The 18,105-nt window shown below is 43.9% G+C and overlaps 1 protein-coding gene across 3 annotated transcripts in view; it reads left to right on the forward strand.

Moving 5' to 3' along the window:
* Window positions 1–18,105, forward strand: part of MYO1C (myosin IC) — a 57,821-nt gene that overhangs the window by 20,307 nt on the left and 19,409 nt on the right. Inside the window, exons 2-4 of one of the 3 annotated variants that reach the window (XM_075518267.1) lie at window positions 14,229–14,288; window positions 15,482–15,637; window positions 16,256–16,371. In XM_075518267.1, the coding sequence (XP_075374382.1) occupies window positions 15,512–15,637; window positions 16,256–16,371 (242 nt within the window). In that variant the 5' untranslated portion in view covers window positions 14,229–14,288; window positions 15,482–15,511. Of the gene's footprint in view, window positions 1–6,065; window positions 6,219–14,228; window positions 14,289–15,481; window positions 15,638–16,255; window positions 16,372–18,105 lie in introns of those variants that run through there. The other 2 variants (XM_075518265.1, XM_075518266.1) reach the window with 2 other exon arrangements.

The following is an 18,105-nucleotide window of genomic DNA, read 5'->3' on the forward strand; positions in this document are numbered from 1 at the left end:
GTGTTAAAAAAGAGGAACAACTAAGGAGGGAGAAGTTTTTGTTTTGCGTGCAATGAGAACGTGTTTTTAAAGGAGAGATTGGTCACTGAAAGCACAGAGATATGCACAGGCTTTGAACACTTAATTTTTCCTGTGAAAACATTTTTTCCCCTTAAAAGGAAGATGTAGGTCCTGCCACTGGGAGTGACTGTTTAAAAAGTCAGTTGGGAGGAATGCACATCAGCTGAACTGAGTCAGGCTGTTTGTATTAACAGCTCTGTCAAAACGGCTCTTCTTGTTCTTGCCACAGACTCTGCAGGGGAGCTGCTTAAAATGATTGTATCAAAGTAAGGGCAAAGCAATCCAACTGAATTAACTGTTGTTTTTAAACTCTTCGCTATTGAAGTTAGTTCAACAATTACTGTTGGATTCAGAATGGGCAGAGTGTGTTTGTAAAATCAGCCGAAGAGGCGACTGTCTTGCAGTCCTGTGAAACAACCAACAGAGCCTAACACAGGGCAGAGCGAGAGTAGCCACATGCATGAGACAAACTGGCATCATATTAAGGGCATCTGGTAAGTATAAAGTGGGACTTTGTTCTGATGGTCACTGTCAAAGCCAGTCATCCATTTCTGTTTCACTGGTTCAGCAGAGAGCAACAACAAGGAAAATTTATCTTAATTTGTTAGATTAACCCAGTTTCGGTTTTCACGCACGTCATAGACCCAGAATTATTGTGTGTGTGCGGGAGCCATAACTAAGTACGAGTGCTGCATATGTGCTTTTTAATCTGCCGTGTCTCAAACGCATCTATCATCAGAGATATCAAAACAGTGAATAGCGCTTACAGAGAAAGTGTAGGAGTCCAAGGAGAGGTACTCTCCATCTTCAGTTTTTGCAATATTCCATTTATTTTTTAATATTCTTGTTTATTTGTGAAAGACCAAGCTTGGGAAGGAACTAAGTTTAGTGTTCTCACTGTCGAAGCTTTCTTGAAACAAACAAAACCAGTATTGACAGTTTTAGGCATTACAAAGCATAAATTAGAATCCAAAATAATAATTTAAATATTCTTTGTCTTCTGGTTTTTGAACCCTTTTGGCCACACCTAACATATTTTTAAGCTTTTGTCTATAATCGTGCACACACATTCACACGGAATCAGAGAATTCAGAGAACTCGTGATGTCATGAAGTTTGCCGTAAAATTAAAGAACTTTACCATCTTGAGACACCTTTTGAGTGAGTATAATGGGCTTTTGATTTAACCTTTATAGGTCTGCAGTTTCATAACTGACCAGGAAAGTTGTGTTTCCAGGGACCAATGTCCTCTGTGCAGGCTTCTGTTCCTAACTACTTGTTTGGGGGACAGCTGGCTACTCTCTGCATGGGGAAAGAGGAGATGCATTAATACAAACAAAAAGAGGGTAGAAAACAGACAATTCTTAGCAGAGCTAATGGTATGGGGAGGAGGTTCTGCCTCGTTATCAAACCTGTTACAATATTTAGTGTTGGTTCTTTGGCAGGGCATTGATTTATCCAGTTACCGTGCAGTCAAATGTTCATCCTCTGCTGGAATAGGGCTTTTGTCCTAAGCAATGGGCCAAGTGTCCTTCAGAACCTCCAGTTTCTGCTATAGGGTGTCTTAGGAATGCGAGGCATTTTAATCAGTTTTAGATGAGTATAGTCTGGACAGCAGGACGCATGTGACAGGTTAAAGAAATTTCTATTTTTTAGGACGTTCCTCTGACCTGCAAGAGGAAGGGCTCTCGAATTCCTGGCCTGTTCAGGGTGGTTTGTTTCCCATGGTATCTTTGCCAAGTGCTTTCTAATTATGGAATGTGTGTTATTCTGTAGTTCTTTTGCAAGGCAGAAATAATGAATATTATAAAAATCCAGAAAAAATATATGCATTGATAGATGAACTTGACTTGTTTTGCTTTTGGAGTAATGTAGATGTGATCCACATTGATTTTTGAACAGCATAACCCCAAGCCAGCATCTCTTACCTCCAGATTTATAGTGTGCAGTGGAATCTGCACTGCAGAGGGGAGGACTGGTTTGCTGATGCTGGTTTCATGGGGCCAAACTCTTTTTTCTTTTTTTTTTTTCTTTTTTTTTTCAGTAGAGCCACTGCTTGCGGGTGTAGCTTAGCAAGTCACGCACTGCTCTGTGAGCCTGTCGGAGCAGGGCTGACAGGAAAGGTTTCCAGTCCCCTTGCTTTGAATGTGAAATTGTATGCAGGGAATCAGCTGCTTATCAGCAACGAGCAGAGCAATCCCAGTGCTCTAATCCAGGGTTTATATGAGTCACTTCTAACTGGTGAGGCCTGGAAAACTTGATTCATACCTCTGCCTGTAGTTGCCTGTAGTAGTGACACAGACCTAGCCAGCCATCCTCAGCAGAAATCACAGACAAGGGTTGGGCTCTGTTGCTGAAAAGGAAGAGCCTGGTTTTATCACCTTAATACTCCGTGATCAAGATCTTTTAAATTAAAATTATGTTGGTTATTTCTGCTTTCCAGTTATTGGTTTTTTTCCTCCTAATTTAGGTTAACCCACAGGCAGGAGTGTTTTCTTTGCCAACAAGAGTTGGGCAGTAGTTTGGCTACAGAAAAAAACGTTTTGAGTAAAGGTCTTCCCAGTGAATAAATAAATAAAAGGTTTCTCCTGCATAAGGAAGCCAAGGGAAATAGGTAAAAAATGTACTTCTGAATATTGGGCTCTTGTATATTCTCCTCTTACGTGGCATTTTCAGTGATGATAGATGTGTTCTGAGAAGTGTTAGAAGGTATAAACTCGGGGAAAGGTGAAGTTGTTAATGCAAAGATAACTCTGTGCTAATACCTAACTTAAAATTGTAACATGAGTTTTATTGACTCTGTTGTTTGGCTGCAACTAGACTGATTTGAGAAATTATGATGGAGAACGGACATTCTCTTCCTGAAGAATTAGAGCCACCAAGCTACAGCTCTAATTACACTTGGAAAACTCCTGGCTCAGGGCTTGCTGTTGTGATTCAGTAATGGCTAATGTGGCTCAGTTTGGGAAATGTGGCTTAGATTACCTTTGGTCTTACCTGTGCTCCTGCACTGAGCAGGGCTTTGGAGTATTGTGTATTTCTTTCAATGCTCTAAAATAGACGAATGCTAACCCACCTCTGAAATGTGTCCTGAGGCTGCCTCCATTAATAATTCATCTAACTCCTCAGTTGGTTGACGATAAGAAGTGAATAAAAATCATGCCAAATAGTTGTGCAAGAATTGAGAGGTACTACGAATAATTTTTCAAAATGGAATCTGATTGAGGGCAGAACAGCTGGTGGCACCACAGCTCTCTTCAGAAGCGTTATTCAAGCTTCATCACGAATCCTTGTAATCGCTGGCACCTTCTTCCGGTGACGAATGACATCCACCGCAGCGCAGGATCTCTGGGATCAATGCCTTGGGTCAGAGCTAATTAGAGAGGAGTGCTGCACCGAACCACTGACAACATCTGCTACATTTCTTGGGTTTTAAATAGCCTCCTATCTGAGTAGTGGCCGTGCACAGTCTTGTTTTACTTTAAAAAGCTTTAAAGTAAAGCAAGTAGCTTTTTGATTTCAATCTTTTTACTTTAAAGCTTGACTTTACCCTTTCTGTAATAGAATTTGAAAAGTATGCATTTTGGTAAGAAAAAAAAAAACCAACCCAAAAATAACAACCCTCTTTAAGCAGAGCTGACTCCAGATAGTGGCAGTCATGAAATATCAGCAGTCGAGCTTGGGAATGATTTCATGGCTCTGCGTGTTCAATGGTTGGAGAACCTGCCTTTTGGTGCTGCAAAACTTGGGTGATGACTGCTATGAGGTACCACTTTAAATGGATTCCAACAACTGAGATGCTTGTTAAATGTTCGTTCTGGGCAGATAAGTAGTGTAGGGTTTAGTAGTGCTGCATGCTGCCTGGGGTCCTGCAGTCATATCTGATCTGAGAATAATACACCTAAAAAGGCTCTTTGGCCCTTAGAGAAAGAGAATTGGTTTATTTCTGCTTTCTTCTGTATCCTATGATCATGAGAAAAGCCTTCCCCCCTTAAGAAAATAAAAATAATATCTTCCAAAAGAGTTTTATGATGACAAAAGGGCATTATTCAGTTTGCCACCCTCTGTTCATCTCCGTATGGTAGTGAACTGGGGACGGTAGCTGACGTTGTGTGATAGTGACTTCAGTGTGATACCTAAATTTCAGAAGTATTTGAACAGATGCAAGAGAGAGTCTGCAGTAGTCTCTTTTCAGAAGACGATGCACAGCAGGAAAAATTATGTTCCCATTTATTTTGATAAGGTTCTTGTGGAAAATTAGGTGTTGTTTGGATCCGGCTGATGTTTGCTCAGTGCAGGTGTGGCCGCATGCATTTAGAGCAAATGACCTCTGAAAATTCAGCTGATGAGTTTGTAGTGTTAGACTAAGTTTGAGACCTCCTAACTGCAGGTGCAAGTTAGGTGTTTTGCTTTGTGTGTACGGGCAGGGCCTGGTACGCTGTGGATAAACCTGCGTTTAGTTTGTAGCCATTTGCCATGCTCTTGGCTAATTGTAGAGTCCCGTATTACAGATCACTTGGAGAGGGGTCCGTTAGGAGGGTGGTATAAAGGAGAAATGGGTGGCAATGTGCTTTGTGCAGATTGTGATTATCTGTGCTGGGAGACTTGCAGACAGAAACCCATCGTCTTCGTTAGCTGCTATGAGTCAGATCAAATGGCTGACTAATTTTTTAGTCGCTGATGCTTGGAAATGGAAGGTCCTCTGGCTCGGGACAGAACTCCTCTCCTTCAGGGGTCTGCCTGGCCTCCTGTGCAGCTGCCAGACAGCAGCTTTGTATGTTCATAGCGTGATCTACTTGTGACCTGACATACCTGAAGGGTGGAATACTTTGGCTGGGCCCTCTGCCAGGGCAATGTGCTATCTCTAACAGATCTATAGCTTTATTTGCTATACCTGTAATTTGTTTGAGGATGAACATATAGCTTAGACCATTGGGGAGCAAAATAATTAATAGAATCATAGAATAATTTTAGGTTGGAAGGGACCTGTGGAGATTTCTGGTCCAACCCCACTTCCAAGCAGGGCCAATTTAGATCAGGTTGCTCAGGCATTGTCTGGTTGAGTCTTAAATATCTCCAAGGATGGAGTTTCACAACTTCTTAGGGCCCCTGTTCCAGTATTTGACAGCACTCATTGTGAAAAAAATTTCCCAATATCTCATTGGAATTTCCCTTCTTCCAGCTTGCGTCCATTGCCTCTCATTCTTTCACTTTCCACCTAATGCTAGCAAAGGCTGCGTATACATTTTGATTTTTGTCAGAATGCCCTTATCTCTGGGTAGTGGTGGTTTTTCACACTCTTGGTGTAGCTATAGCCATTAATTTTTTTGTGTGAGACCAAAGCCTGGTGGCCTCAGAGACAGCTTAAACGTGCTACTTCTGTTTGCAAGGGCTGGAGACTAAGGGCAACAGTGGCTTGACTGTGTCCTACTAGGAAGGGTCTTACTTGGTCGTGCAGGTTATTTTGCGATGAGGACCTCGGAGACCTCCATATAGAGCGGGTGTTAGCCAATATGCTAAGTCCTTTGCAAGGGCGGACAAGGCAAACTGTCTTACCCCTGGACTCTTTGCGGTCCTTCGATTTGCTGAGAGTGACTACAAGCGTACGCCCAGGAGATTTTGCTGTGGTTGGGGTGAGTTGGGAGTGGATTTGGGGAGCCCTCTTGATACTGCTGCTGTTTCAGTGTAAAAAAAACTTGCCGTAATGGAGCATACGGCGAGTTTCCTGTCCTGTTTGCTGTGGTTTTGCGTGTTGGGCTCTGCATCAGGTTTTCCAGTGCCTGTAATTAGTTTTCTTTCCGTTTTTCCCTGTCATTGGGCAGCAGGGACTCCGCAGGCAGGCTGCAGGCAGAGGACAGCTGGCTTCTTTTCTCTTGGACTGCCTCTCATGATCGGCGCGCGTCGGTCTCTGCTCTTTGGGAGGGGAGGAGAGTTCCTCTCCCTCTCCTTGGAAAACGCCCTCTCCAGGATGTTCCAGTAGGAGCTGGTGGGAGGGAGGGAGTTCTGACTGCACCGAAAATGTCATGAAAAAAAAAAAAAAGGGCAACTGACAGGAGAGAGAACTTGTCCTCAGATTCCTGTTTTTTGCAGCAGCTTAAACTAAGTCTCTGCAAGTGCTGCGGGAGTTGGCAGGAGGCAGAAATGAAGTTCAGAGGCGCGGTAAGATTTATTCAGCTGTTTTGGTGGTTTTGCAGCTTTCAGATGTGTATCTACTCTGAGAAGAAGGGAGATAAATTTTCAAGGTTTCAGCAGGAAAGTGAAATGCTTCAGCCTGCTTTGCGAAAGACCCCTTCATTGGAAAGTTATGTGAAAGGGGTTGAAATAGGATAAAAAAACCCAGGAGGTACACGTTTTGAGGAGGAAGCCAAGGTGGGAGTTGAGAAAGTGGGAAGAGAGGGGGAAAGCCGGGCGCTGCGTTAGGGGAGAAGAAAGGGTGGAGCTTTTGCTTGGGTGGAAGGGGCATGAGGATGTGAATGTACTGTGCTGGTGCTGGGCTCTGCTTGGGTCCTTCCCAGGGACATGGGCTTCTTTCTCTGTGACTATCACCCTAGGCAATGGCAGGAAATACCTGCTTAAGGACTCATTGCCACTCGGTTCCTCCAGGATCTATTTACTTTAGCACAACTTTGTCCATGTTTTAGCAGCAACCAGAAAGCCTGGGTCTGCGTACTGTGTTGCAGGACAACCGCCGGGAGCTTAGAAAAATGAGTATGTGGCAAAAGATTGAGAAGACTAGGATTGTTACCTGGAAAAAGAGATGAGCAAGAGAGGAGGAAAAAAAATAATATACACGATAGTGCCACGGAGAGGGCAGATCGTGAGCTCCCTTTTTCTGTGTTGTAACATAGGAAGAGGGACATTCAGTTAAGTTAAAAGTTGCCAAAGAGATGCAAAGATTATTTTCATACAGTGCATAACTGGGCCACGGAATTCACTGACACTGGAAGATGTTGAGGTCAAGAATGAGGGAATGTTGTAAAAAAGAGTGTATGTGGGCTTTTGTCTGGATAAGAATGTTGAAGGCTTTAATTGGTAAACTTAGCAAATTTAGGAAGAGAAGGCTTGAAAATGTCATGTCTGTAGATTTAAGCATTCTGAGTGTTGAAGAAGAGTTAGCATGGGACTGGAGTGTCTCATACCTGCTCAATCTAGTGATCCTTGCATGTTCTCCTGAATAGTCTAGTGTTTACCACTGTCTGAGAAAGGGTCTTAGTGATGATGGGAAGCGGAGAGCTTCTGGAGGACCTACCTAGTCCCTCCCTGTGGCAGTGCATTTGAAGGTGGAGCAGGTAGTGCTCGAGAGGCTTGTGCTTGGATATCTTTTGGCATGGAGGACTGTAGAAGCCAGCCAACCTCTGTACAGCAGTGGATATAGAGAAAGGGTTTTCGATGTGATGCATGTGAGCGTGATGAGCAGTGATGTTCTCTAGGGTGGTGCTTGATGTTCTCCGAGAGAATGTGTGGGTGTGGAGGTGCCCTTCACATGCCCTGGGAATGCACTGGAGTGCTTGTTCTGTTTGGAAAGTTTTACTATCTTTGAAAGACATAATGGTCTGAAATGATTGTGTGGGGCGCGTGGAATCCAGCGGAGAAGGTGGGAACGTATGGTGTGGGGAAGGGCAGAGCGCTGCAAGGGTAACAGTATGAGACCCGCAGTATCGGTAGTGAGAGAGGCGAAAGGATGTGTGCGTTTCGAGGGGAATACCATAGCAGTTACGGCAGAACAATGAATACGGGCGCAGGGTCAGCACCCCGTTGCTGTAAGCTGGGAGGCAAGGGGAGCAAGTGCATGCCGTGATTCTTATCTGTAGGCCGGTGTTTGAGTTTCTGCTCCCCTCTCACCTGCTCGGTTTGATCTGGAAGTCAATGGCAAGACTTACTGGGAAGGGCAGTGATCTGAGTGTCTGCTTTTTATGCCATCTGTTTGTCTTGTGAAGCCACTGTGGGATGCACAGGCCTGTGACCTGGGGTGACAGGTAGTCCTGCTGTGTATGCTGTGCTCAGCAACATCTTTTAACTAGCAACAGCTTTTGTCATCTGTTCAGGAGCAAAAATGTCAGCTCCCTAAATATAGAAATTCAGTGTATTTACTTTTCTAGCCTTGGTGATCTTGCTGGTATGCCTTGTTCATTTTTCTTACTGCTATTTTATATTTAGCTTGTTGATTGAAATATCAGCATCCCCTCTTAGGGCTAAACATTTTTCTTCTCCTTCAAATCAGTTCTTATAACTACTTTTTTCTTTTCACTACTAGTTCCTTCTCTTTTTTCCTAACTTACTTCCCACCCCCCAAAAAAAAAATAAAGTCTAGAAAATACAATTATGTTATAAACATTGAACAAATTATATTACCTGCTTGCCATGCAAATCTCCATGGCTTTGTTTGGTTTCTGGTCCATCATAATTTGCATTTCTAATTTACATTTGAGCTCCTTAGATATGGATTCTTACTATTCTAAATGTTGCAAGTGTCAAACGTTATTGATTAATATGTTAAAGAGTCATAAGTAATTGCAGCAACATCCACACCCTGCATTACTGTTTTTCAAAAGATTAAATATTTGCTTTCACAGTTCTAACTCCCCACGATCTACGTGCATTTAATAGATACTTAAAATAATGCACACAGTGTGATACACGGCTCATTTCCCATTCCACTTTGCATTTTAGGGTGGGAGATTAAATGGTTCTGTAGCTTGGAAAGTGAGAGAGGCAGAACTTCAACTTCTACGCAATTTGCTAGTGGGGACATAGCAAATCTTTGTGAGAGCAGAATAAGCTTGCTTACCCTGTGTTTCCGATTATTTTATGTTTTAATGTATTCCTGTTTGTCCCTACTTAAAATATGGAAGACTTCAAAATAAATTGTTTACAGAAATTAGTCAAGGCAGTGGCAATTCTCTCTCCTTAATATCATTTTTTGAATAGTATATTCTATAGTTAATCCATTCAACGTGTGGTTTAGGATCTGGAGGGAAGTATCAGAGAGGGAGAACCAGGTTCTGAGCATGGGCAAGTGCTCCGTGACTCCAGACATTCTTTTGGCGATATATTGCTCTAAAAAAAGCAAGAATAAAAACTGATTCTGCTATAGATGGTCTTTGACTGGCAGCTGCTGACATGCTAAGTTTTTTTGCAAGTTGAAGTTGTTCCCTTTAACTCTGCTAGTCTGTGTCGTCAGAGTTGTTATCTGGTTTTGATCCCGTTTGATCTGACAGTTCTGATTTTTCTCGAGTTGTCTGCTCAGAACAGCTTACCACCTTGTGGGAAATACTGCACTCTTCATTGGGCTTACATAATTAAAAGCAAAATAAAACATTTCATTTTGTTATTACATTTTTTCATTAAACAAGTCTAAGACATGAGATCTGGGTCGTATAAATTATTGTCTGAGCCCAGATGGCTTCAGAAAGCGCGGATAAATCCATGTGGTTGGGTGCAGAGGATTTTTACGTGAGATACGGAGCTGCCTCTTGGGGAACCCTCTTTCCAACCCAGCTGTTGACTAACGGAGTTTTCTGTGTCCAAAATGTGCAGCTAACTTTCAGTGTGGCAAAAGGGAGGCGGATCCTAAGTGGCTGCACTTCAGTCTGTCAGGGATTCGCTGGCAGGCGGCAAGTGCTTGACTAAGATCCCTTGGTCCAGGTCCACCTCAGTTGTTTTCACTATTGCTTTCTCCATGTAAAAGGAAAGAAGAGCTATCCCATTCTGCACCTCAGGAATTGAGGCCCGGGATAAAATAGTTGATTTTTGTCTGCTCTGCTGTCTAGCCCATGCCGTGTCCAAACCCTTTCCCAGGCTGAAGAGTGGAGTAGAAATCAGAGGATTTTTTTTTTTTCCTTCTTCTTCCTGCAGCTTTGGCGTGGCAGTGAAGAATGTCATACTATCCAGGAGACAAATGTGTTTTAACTGCCACCTCCCCACAAGAAGTTCGTTCTTGGTTCAGACTTCTTATTGTCTTCCAGAATCTAATCTGAATTTCCCTTCCCACTCACATTTGGTTCTTGCCTGTTCTTCCGTTCCCGGCTTTGTAACTATTTCTGGAACCCACAGATCAATCACCTTTCACTTGATACCAAGATAAAGGTGCCTGCCTCTTTCCATATGGCACCCGCTTCCTGCGGTCTTTTTAGTGCAAGTCTCCTGGTCTACTGAATGGATACTAGCTAATTTGTAAAAATGCATTGTCAGAGGAAAATATTAAAACATACATTCTGAGATGTTGAAGCAGAAATCTTGTTTCCATCATGTGACTTTTCTTTCTAAATCAGATGATTAGAAAGCTTCCCTGCTCCATGTAAGAGGATTCACGCTGAGAGCTCCAGGTATTTTCACGTGCGTCACTCCTGGATGCTCCGGGAAGGAGTGAGGGTTGCCTGAGCTGCCAGGTGCTGCCTGTTCTCTCAGTGGTCAGCAGCACTTGTGTGTCTGCAATTGCTGTGCCAACGCTGACCATTCAGTTGCCCCTCTGGGAAAATCAAGGCTGGGAAATTTTGGTGTAAAAGACTCCTTCCTACACGCATGTTAGGCTACTGGGTATTGCACAGCCATAGACCAGCCGATGGACAAAGCCGTGGGGGAGTTCCTTGCTCAGTTCACGCCATCCCCGAGCTCCTGTGCTCGTGGCAGAGTTGCCCTCCATCGTCTTTCACAAAAGAAAATTTCCCCGATGTGCTCAGAGTGACTGCGTGGCTCAAGCACTTTAGATTTTGTTGTGCAGAGCAAAAGGTCTTGGTTTTCATTTTTGAAGGTGTTTCAGATCTCCCGGTCTTAAGCAGAGGAAAGTCTTTATCATACTTCAGCATTTAGCAGCGTTTAAAAGAAAAATATTTCTTTACACCTCCACAATAATGTGTCAGAGACTTACTAGTTCAGTTTAGGAAACTCTTTGGTATAGTCTTGAGTGCTTTTGTACTCCCAGGAGTTGTTTGTGAAGGGTATTTTCTGGTCTTGTTGACTCTCTTGTATGAATACAAAGAAAGGCTGGAACCTCAGCCAACGTAAACCTGGCTCTGCAGGCTGCCTTGAGCAGCACCAATTTACACCAGCTGAAAGTCTTTCCCAAAATTTAGTCACACAGAAGAAAAAGGCATGTGGAAGTAGCACGGCTTTGGTAATTGCACTGGCTTGGTCCCCACCATTCAGGAACGACGGCTTTTCCTTTGCTGGCAGCGAGCCACTGTTGTGCTAACGGCTCTGGAGAAGAAATTAAAAGCAAAGAGTGGGTTAAAATACTGTGGGAATGAGTCCCTTGGAACTGTACCTCGGGGTGGGTTTGAGAAAGGCAGTGGCAAAAGCCAGCTTGTACTCTCTCAAGCAGGAGTGACCGTCGGGTCAGTGATTTTAGTAGGGATAAAAGGCCAGTTTGAGAGGAGGCACAGGCACTCCTAAGCCCACAGGCACCAAGATCAGATGGAGATGGCTCAGATTTTTGCAGTTCCCTGTTCGCAGCCTGTGCTGGGTGTGGCATGAGCACGGTCTATCCTGCAACGGTTGGGATTCTTAGCCTGGTCCTCCTTTTGTTCCTGTAGGCAGGGTGAAGTCGCACATAGCTGAGCTAACCTACCTACCTGCTACTGTCAGAAGGGCACCTGTGCTCCCTTTCCCTTTGCCCTGGGTCTGACACTCGCCTTGATCCCATGGGAAGGCGATTCAGCTCACTGGATTGACGGAAAACTACCAGCTTCTTTTTTCCTGGACTTTGTGCTGCTGATTTAGTGAGTTGCATTGCTTTGGCTTAGAGACAGGTAATTGCTTGCCTTAACCCATGGCAGGGAGGCAAAGTCCAAAGGAGGGGATGTGTTCGGAGTGGTGGCGGTGAGCCATTAGGCTGCACCTAACGTGGCGGTAGTTTCACAAGCACTTAAAAATGGCAGGAACTGGCCCTGCTGCTGAAATGCTTGCTCTGGCCCGTCTCTGCTGTGGTTCCCGATCTTGTGTCACCATATCTGTTGGCCGTTGCGAGTGGTTATGTGTGGAACCAGTGTGGGAAAATGACCGGGATTAAAATAATAATAATAAAAAAAAAGAGTTAGTTTTAATCCATGTCAGATTTCCAGTCTAGCTTATTGCACAACTGCTAGAGCCAGTGCAAGCCAAAGGGTTGCAGCTGCAGAGGGCAGGTGGGATGGCCCTTTCGCCTCTGTTCTCACCCTCAGAAGGGCTCGTCTACCACCGTGCTCTCTTAGCAGCTTCAAGGAAAACTGATTTTTCACAAGGAAGGGTCTAATCAGACCCTCACAGCCTATCTTCTCCTAATTATCTGGAATCCATACTCCCTGCCACAGGGCTTTCAGAGTTGTCCAAGCTGACCTCTTGCATAGCACAGAGCAGAGGATGTTGTAAATGAATTGTACGTCAGCCAGAGGCGTTTTGGCAGAGATAGATCTGTCCACTGCAACGACGCTGAGGGAGCCCATCCTGTCCATAGGCAAACTGCTTTAATGGTTAATTAGCTTCACTGTAACATATTTAACCCCCGCAGACTGGGTTTTCTAGCATTAATTTACAGCCACCAGATTTGATGTCTGCCTGCTAACATAAAATCACAAACACTTCAGTTATTTTAATTTATTCAGTGCCTTACCATCACACGCATCGTTCAGTCGGAACATATGGTCATCATAGTGATTATTTTTTTCTAAATAGTGTCTTCTTTCCCCACGTTCTTCCTTCTGCATTACTGTTCTATTTCCATTTTGCAAAAAGGATTTCTTTTCACCTCCTTTTACATTGCGTCTGTTGAAGTTATTTGCAGTCAAATAGTTAATGTTGACATTTTAAGTTGGTGGTAGGCTTGGACATAAGCAATAAAGCAAAATGAGCAGTTGCTGGCACAGAGAAACGCATATTGCTGAGCTGTGGTTTATGAGTGACGTTTATATTTGCATTGAACTTAGGCTTGGGAGGGTACAACACTGTGATGAAAGTTTATATTCTGGAGAATCTGACTGCATCATGCCGACTAGGTAACCTGGCCGCATTTAATTATTGCTGAAAAGTTGCATTTAGGTTTGTTTGGTTTTTTTAAACTGACTGAAAATTTCAGGTGGTTATTTTGTTCTCACGGAGTGAGGTTGGAGTTGAATGAGAAGAAAAAAGCGTGGAGGAAACTGAAAGCTACTTAGCCTTAAATGCCTGTCCCAGAGGAGGTGGCTGAAGTGCAGTTTTCTGTGTTGTAAGTAGGATAGATTGCTTCTTCCTTAGGCTGGATGTGTACAGCTGGGATCAGTTTGTCCTGAGCTGAGGCAGTGGCTGATGAAAGAGCTGCTGAAACTGCTCAGTGACGTTTTCTGTGGAAGTCTTTAGGATTCTATAAACTTGGATTAACTCTGCGAGGGTGAAGTTTCTCCTCAGTCATTTTTGAGGCAGCTGTGTTTTAAAACTGTGTTCATAAATTTACCCACTTGAAAACTAGTTATTTTCTTTTGGTTTTGCCTTTGTTCCCATTAACCTTGTCCAAAACCTGCTCCAGGATTGCACTGCTCTGATAGAAGGATTCTAATTTCTAGGCAGAGTTTATTTGTATGTGATTTATCTCTCTTTCTTTTGCCAGTGTTGTCCTTTATCTCACCAACTCTCTTCTCCAAGGCTTATCCCTTTCTTCTTTGCCTTGGCACAGAGGGTAGAAGATGACAACAAAGCACTTTGCTGAAGGTGTGGAGGAATTGGCTTGGAAAGTTTTGGGCATTTTAAAAAGGTTACTTATGACAGTACCTGCAGAATTCCTCCCAAACTGGATCTTTCAGAGCTTAGAAATCAGGCCTTCCAGACCATGAGACTAATTGGAAAAAAATAAAAATAAAAAGGGAAATTAAAATGATGTTTCTTTGTGGTGTTTGAGCCATTAGAGTGGATCTGGATTTGAGATTTCCTAGTAGGAAGTTGTAGGAACTAATTTTTCTTTCTGAAAGCTGCTGGTTTTATGCAATCACTTATGCCCAGGCACTGGGCTTGCGGGAAGGAAGCCAATTATAACTTGCACAAATGCAAAACTGCATTTGTCAATGATTGGTAAGTCTAAACAACTGCAGACTGAGGCAATTTGCACCCGTTTGGGCCCAAATTTATACTTCATTGGGTCTTGCCTTTTTGACTACTTAACAAAACTTAAGCTAAATTTTCTTCTGACCAAGGTTGTTTTTATTTTTTTTCCCTGCGCGCCATCAGTCCCTGTGCTCTGACCACTATTATATCTTGAGAAGGAGCAGAAAGGAACTACCTGACAACGTGAGTCAGCAAAAATCATCTACATCATTGTGCAGGGTTTTGGGGCTGGACGACAGTGTTGCAGCAGGGGTCCGGCATTCCTGGTTTGTAACACCAATACAGGAGAGGGTGCCTGGGTATTGCTATTAGTGCATGAGCCCGTTTAGGAACAAGCTCCGGTGGTGTTTGTGCCAGCGATGGCATCATCTCAGAATGTAACAACAGATTCTGTGAAATGCCTTAGTGCTTTAGGGAAATGATTTAGGAGAAGGGTGCTTGCTGTGAGGAGTTTGCAAAGTAAGAAGGATTTAAGAAGATTATAAGAAGATGCAGACAGATGTGAGGCAAATGGTTTAACACGTTGTATCTCCTGTCTCTGATTTCTGTAGTGTCTCTCGTCTTCTATGCTTCGTACATCGTCTGTCTGTCAGGTCTAATTGCCTTTAGGAGAAATTTTCCCTGCAAGTGGCGACTGAGTCACTTGGTGCATGTTTCCTCTCCCCGTTTTAGTACGTGAGGTTGAGTGAAGTAAGAAGTCAGCAGACCTGTGTTTTCCAAAGGTGGTTGTGTCTGAGCCACACCACATTGAAAATGTAACCTTTAAAAGAGGGTCAGGGAATAGAAGTTGCTTGATGCGTGGGATAGATGTTAGTGTCACAGTAAATTCAGTGGCATGGGATGCAGAAGTGCCCATTTCTCATTAGTTCTGAATTTTCCCAGAACTTTCCCATTGGGTATCTTGCTAAAGCTTTTAAATTGGTCAGCAATAGGAAGCTGCTTGCTCATGAGATGAATCATCGTTAGTCATAGAAGATTCCTTACCTCGAAAGGACTTCCCATCATGAAATGAGAGAGAAAAGTAGAGAGAACACTTTTCAGTCTCACTCCTGCTAAAGGATGCCTGGGAAAGGAAATCCAAGTTTTATTCTCTTTATGAAATGCATGTTTGATTGATTGATTCCTTTAAAGAGATTGGAAATTTAGCAATAACCTTTCCCTAATGCTGGCTTGTCGTCCATCAAAGCAATTAGTATAAACCAATTGATAAAGTGTTAGTATACCTTGACTAGCATTTTCAACAGTAGTGGGTTATTCCGATATCCTCTCCTGTTTATAGGTTGTCCATGGGTAATTGTGGTTAATCGTTCTTGTGGACTCAGTGAGCTGCATACAAAACCACAGACATCCCAACCTTCCTCTGTTTTTGGTTGCAGGGAGCGGGGACTAACGGTATTCGGCTGACCATGGAGAGCGCTCTGACGGCCCGCGACCGGGTCGGGGTGCAGGATTTTGTCCTGCTTGAGAACTTCACCAGCGAAGCAGCGTTTATTGAAAATCTGCGTAAGCGCTTCAAGGAGAATCTGATCTATGTGAGTAGCAGAGTGACAGGAGCCAAAGTGTTCACCAGTGACCTGAATTTGGGCGTTTGCTACAGAAGACGTACCATAGCTTTGCTCTGCAGTTGGACTTGGAGATGGTGGTATCAGCTTTAACAAACCATGGTTGCTTGTGTCAGAACTAGTCTGGGACACGGTCATGTTAACAGATGCAAGGACTCATTGCAGTGCTCCATTTGAGGTCTGCTGTCATTTACAGGTCTTGCCAGCACTGAAAATCTTAACTCACGCCACATTCTTCCATTTCATTAATTCACTCTGTGGTGGGCTTTCAGCAACCCCAGGTTTGAACTTGATCCCAAATGGTATATCAGAAATAATCCAGTGTTCTTGCTTGTTAAAACGGTTTGTAGGTGCTGTTTTTACAGCAAGGATAACATGTCTAGCATAACTCCTGCAAAGTCATTCTCACTGCGCTAAGAGGTCGCTTCTGCAGCACCCTTGGCCTCTTTGGAAGCCCTCGGCAGCACCCCGGTGCACTGCTGCAGGCAGCCCTTGTCAACAGCACGCAGCCTTCAGAGCAGTCTGGGCTCTCGGAGAATCCGCCGCCAGACCTTCTGTAATCTCTCTGCTTTGTGTTCTCTTTTTCAGACATACATTGGCTCAGTTCTGGTGTCTGTTAATCCGTACAAGGAACTGGAAATCTACAGTAAACAGAACATGGAGCGATACCGTGGTGTCAGCTTCTATGAAGTTTCTCCTCACCTGTGAGTGGCCTGTGGGTAAACAGTGCAGTTTGTGCCATTCCCACACAGGCATGTGCAGTAATGACATGTGAAAACAAGCAAATAGGACTGCTCCTCGTCCCAGACGCGGCGCTAAAAATCATAGGGATATAAAGGATCCTTCGGAGGGTGTGGTGTATGGCTCCTTCTATTCCTGTTCCTCTCTCCAAAGAGGCTGAGTTGCCTTTGCAAGAGCAGTATTTGGAAAGGGAGTTGGTTCCTTCCTGGCTGGAGGAGCAGTGCTGCTTACCCAGCCCTGGCAGGACAGGAGTTCATTGTTCCAGGGTTACTTGGGGTCTGCGTGGCCGGGCGGTGAGTTTCCCCGGCTGCTCCGTCGCTCCTTCAGCGCGGGGCTGACTGGGGGAAGGAGCGGGTCTGTCTGTGCGGTGGTTTCTTCCCTACCTCTGCTGTTACTGCCTGACCAATATTTATCTGGTATTTCCCTTGTTGCTAAGATACCGTCAGCCTGTTGGAACAAGGAATGTATTTATTTACATGGTCTGGCCTGGTGAGCATTCCCAATTTCCCATTTAAAAAAAAAAAAAAAAAAAAAAGTTTGAGGTTGAAAGTTATTTTTGAAAGCATTTGAATTTTTTTGTCAGACTGAAAGAGAAAGATGACTGAGAGCTGAGGCCATTTGGCTCCAAAATGCTTTCTTTTGGGGCCAAGGGCCAAATTCTGAGCACCTCTTGAAGGTTTTTTGTGGTGGGTTTTTTAGTTGTTTTTTTTTTAAGAGGTCTTGGCAGAGCGAGTGATATTATTTTTGAGCAAACTATTTGGATTGTTTCTTATTACTGGCACATAGCCCAGGAGAGTAAGCAAAACAGAATGCGCTGCAAGCACAGAGGAGGAGAGAACACCATTATTTGGGAAAGTCTGAACGCTTGAAGTTGTATTTGTTTATGATAAAAATGTGATTTTTATAGTGTTTCAGCTTCTTGTGTGGACTTACATGGGGGACGATTAAACCTGAAAAACCCCGCATTCAAACCTGCTAAGTTCTCCCCTTGATCTAGATGTGTCAGTACATCGTGTCCATGTGCAGGTGCCCCGAATAAGAGACCTGCCCCCAGAACGTACCTGCCGGTGGCTTAAATCAGCACCAGGCGGCTCCTGGTGAAGCAGCCAAGAGGGTGCAGAGGTAGCAGCTCCGGCCACAGGCTGGCCAGCCTCACCCCCAGCCGTCACTCCGCTGTCAACTCTTACTTGCAAATTGTTGTGGGGTTACCTTCAGTCCTGCCTTCCAGGCAGAGACCTGGCCTGGATGCAGCCACTTGTGCCTCTCATCTGGGCACTCTCAAGGGCTTCTTTGTCCTTAGGTGAGAACTTTGTGACTCTGGAAAATCGTTGGGACTGTGGCCACCTTTGTATTTGTGCGCAGGAAGTACAGGACTGAGCGTGGTGGCAATGCCTATGTGTAACACGCAGTGCTAAGCTGCTCTGCTTTAATTCCTGTATGTGCTACACAGAGTGACTGAAATCACAAAGTAGCTGATGATTTCTTAGGCTGTTCTTTTTGTTGTTTTAACTAGTCCTGTAAGGAGTTGTAAAATGTGCGGCTCATAAGTAAACCCTTGAGAGCTGCGGTACCGAATACCAGTGCTGCTCCAACTGGGAAAACAGTATTTTTTTGTGAACTGTTTTTATTGTTCCATTAAAAACCATTACATTATTTGATTATTTATGCATTTAAAAATATTCTGAGGAGCACTGAAA

The sequence above is a fragment of the Mycteria americana genome, chromosome 15 (assembly GCF_035582795.1).
Source record: "Mycteria americana isolate JAX WOST 10 ecotype Jacksonville Zoo and Gardens chromosome 15, USCA_MyAme_1.0, whole genome shotgun sequence".
Classification (NCBI taxonomy): domain Eukaryota; kingdom Metazoa; phylum Chordata; class Aves; order Ciconiiformes; family Ciconiidae; genus Mycteria; species Mycteria americana.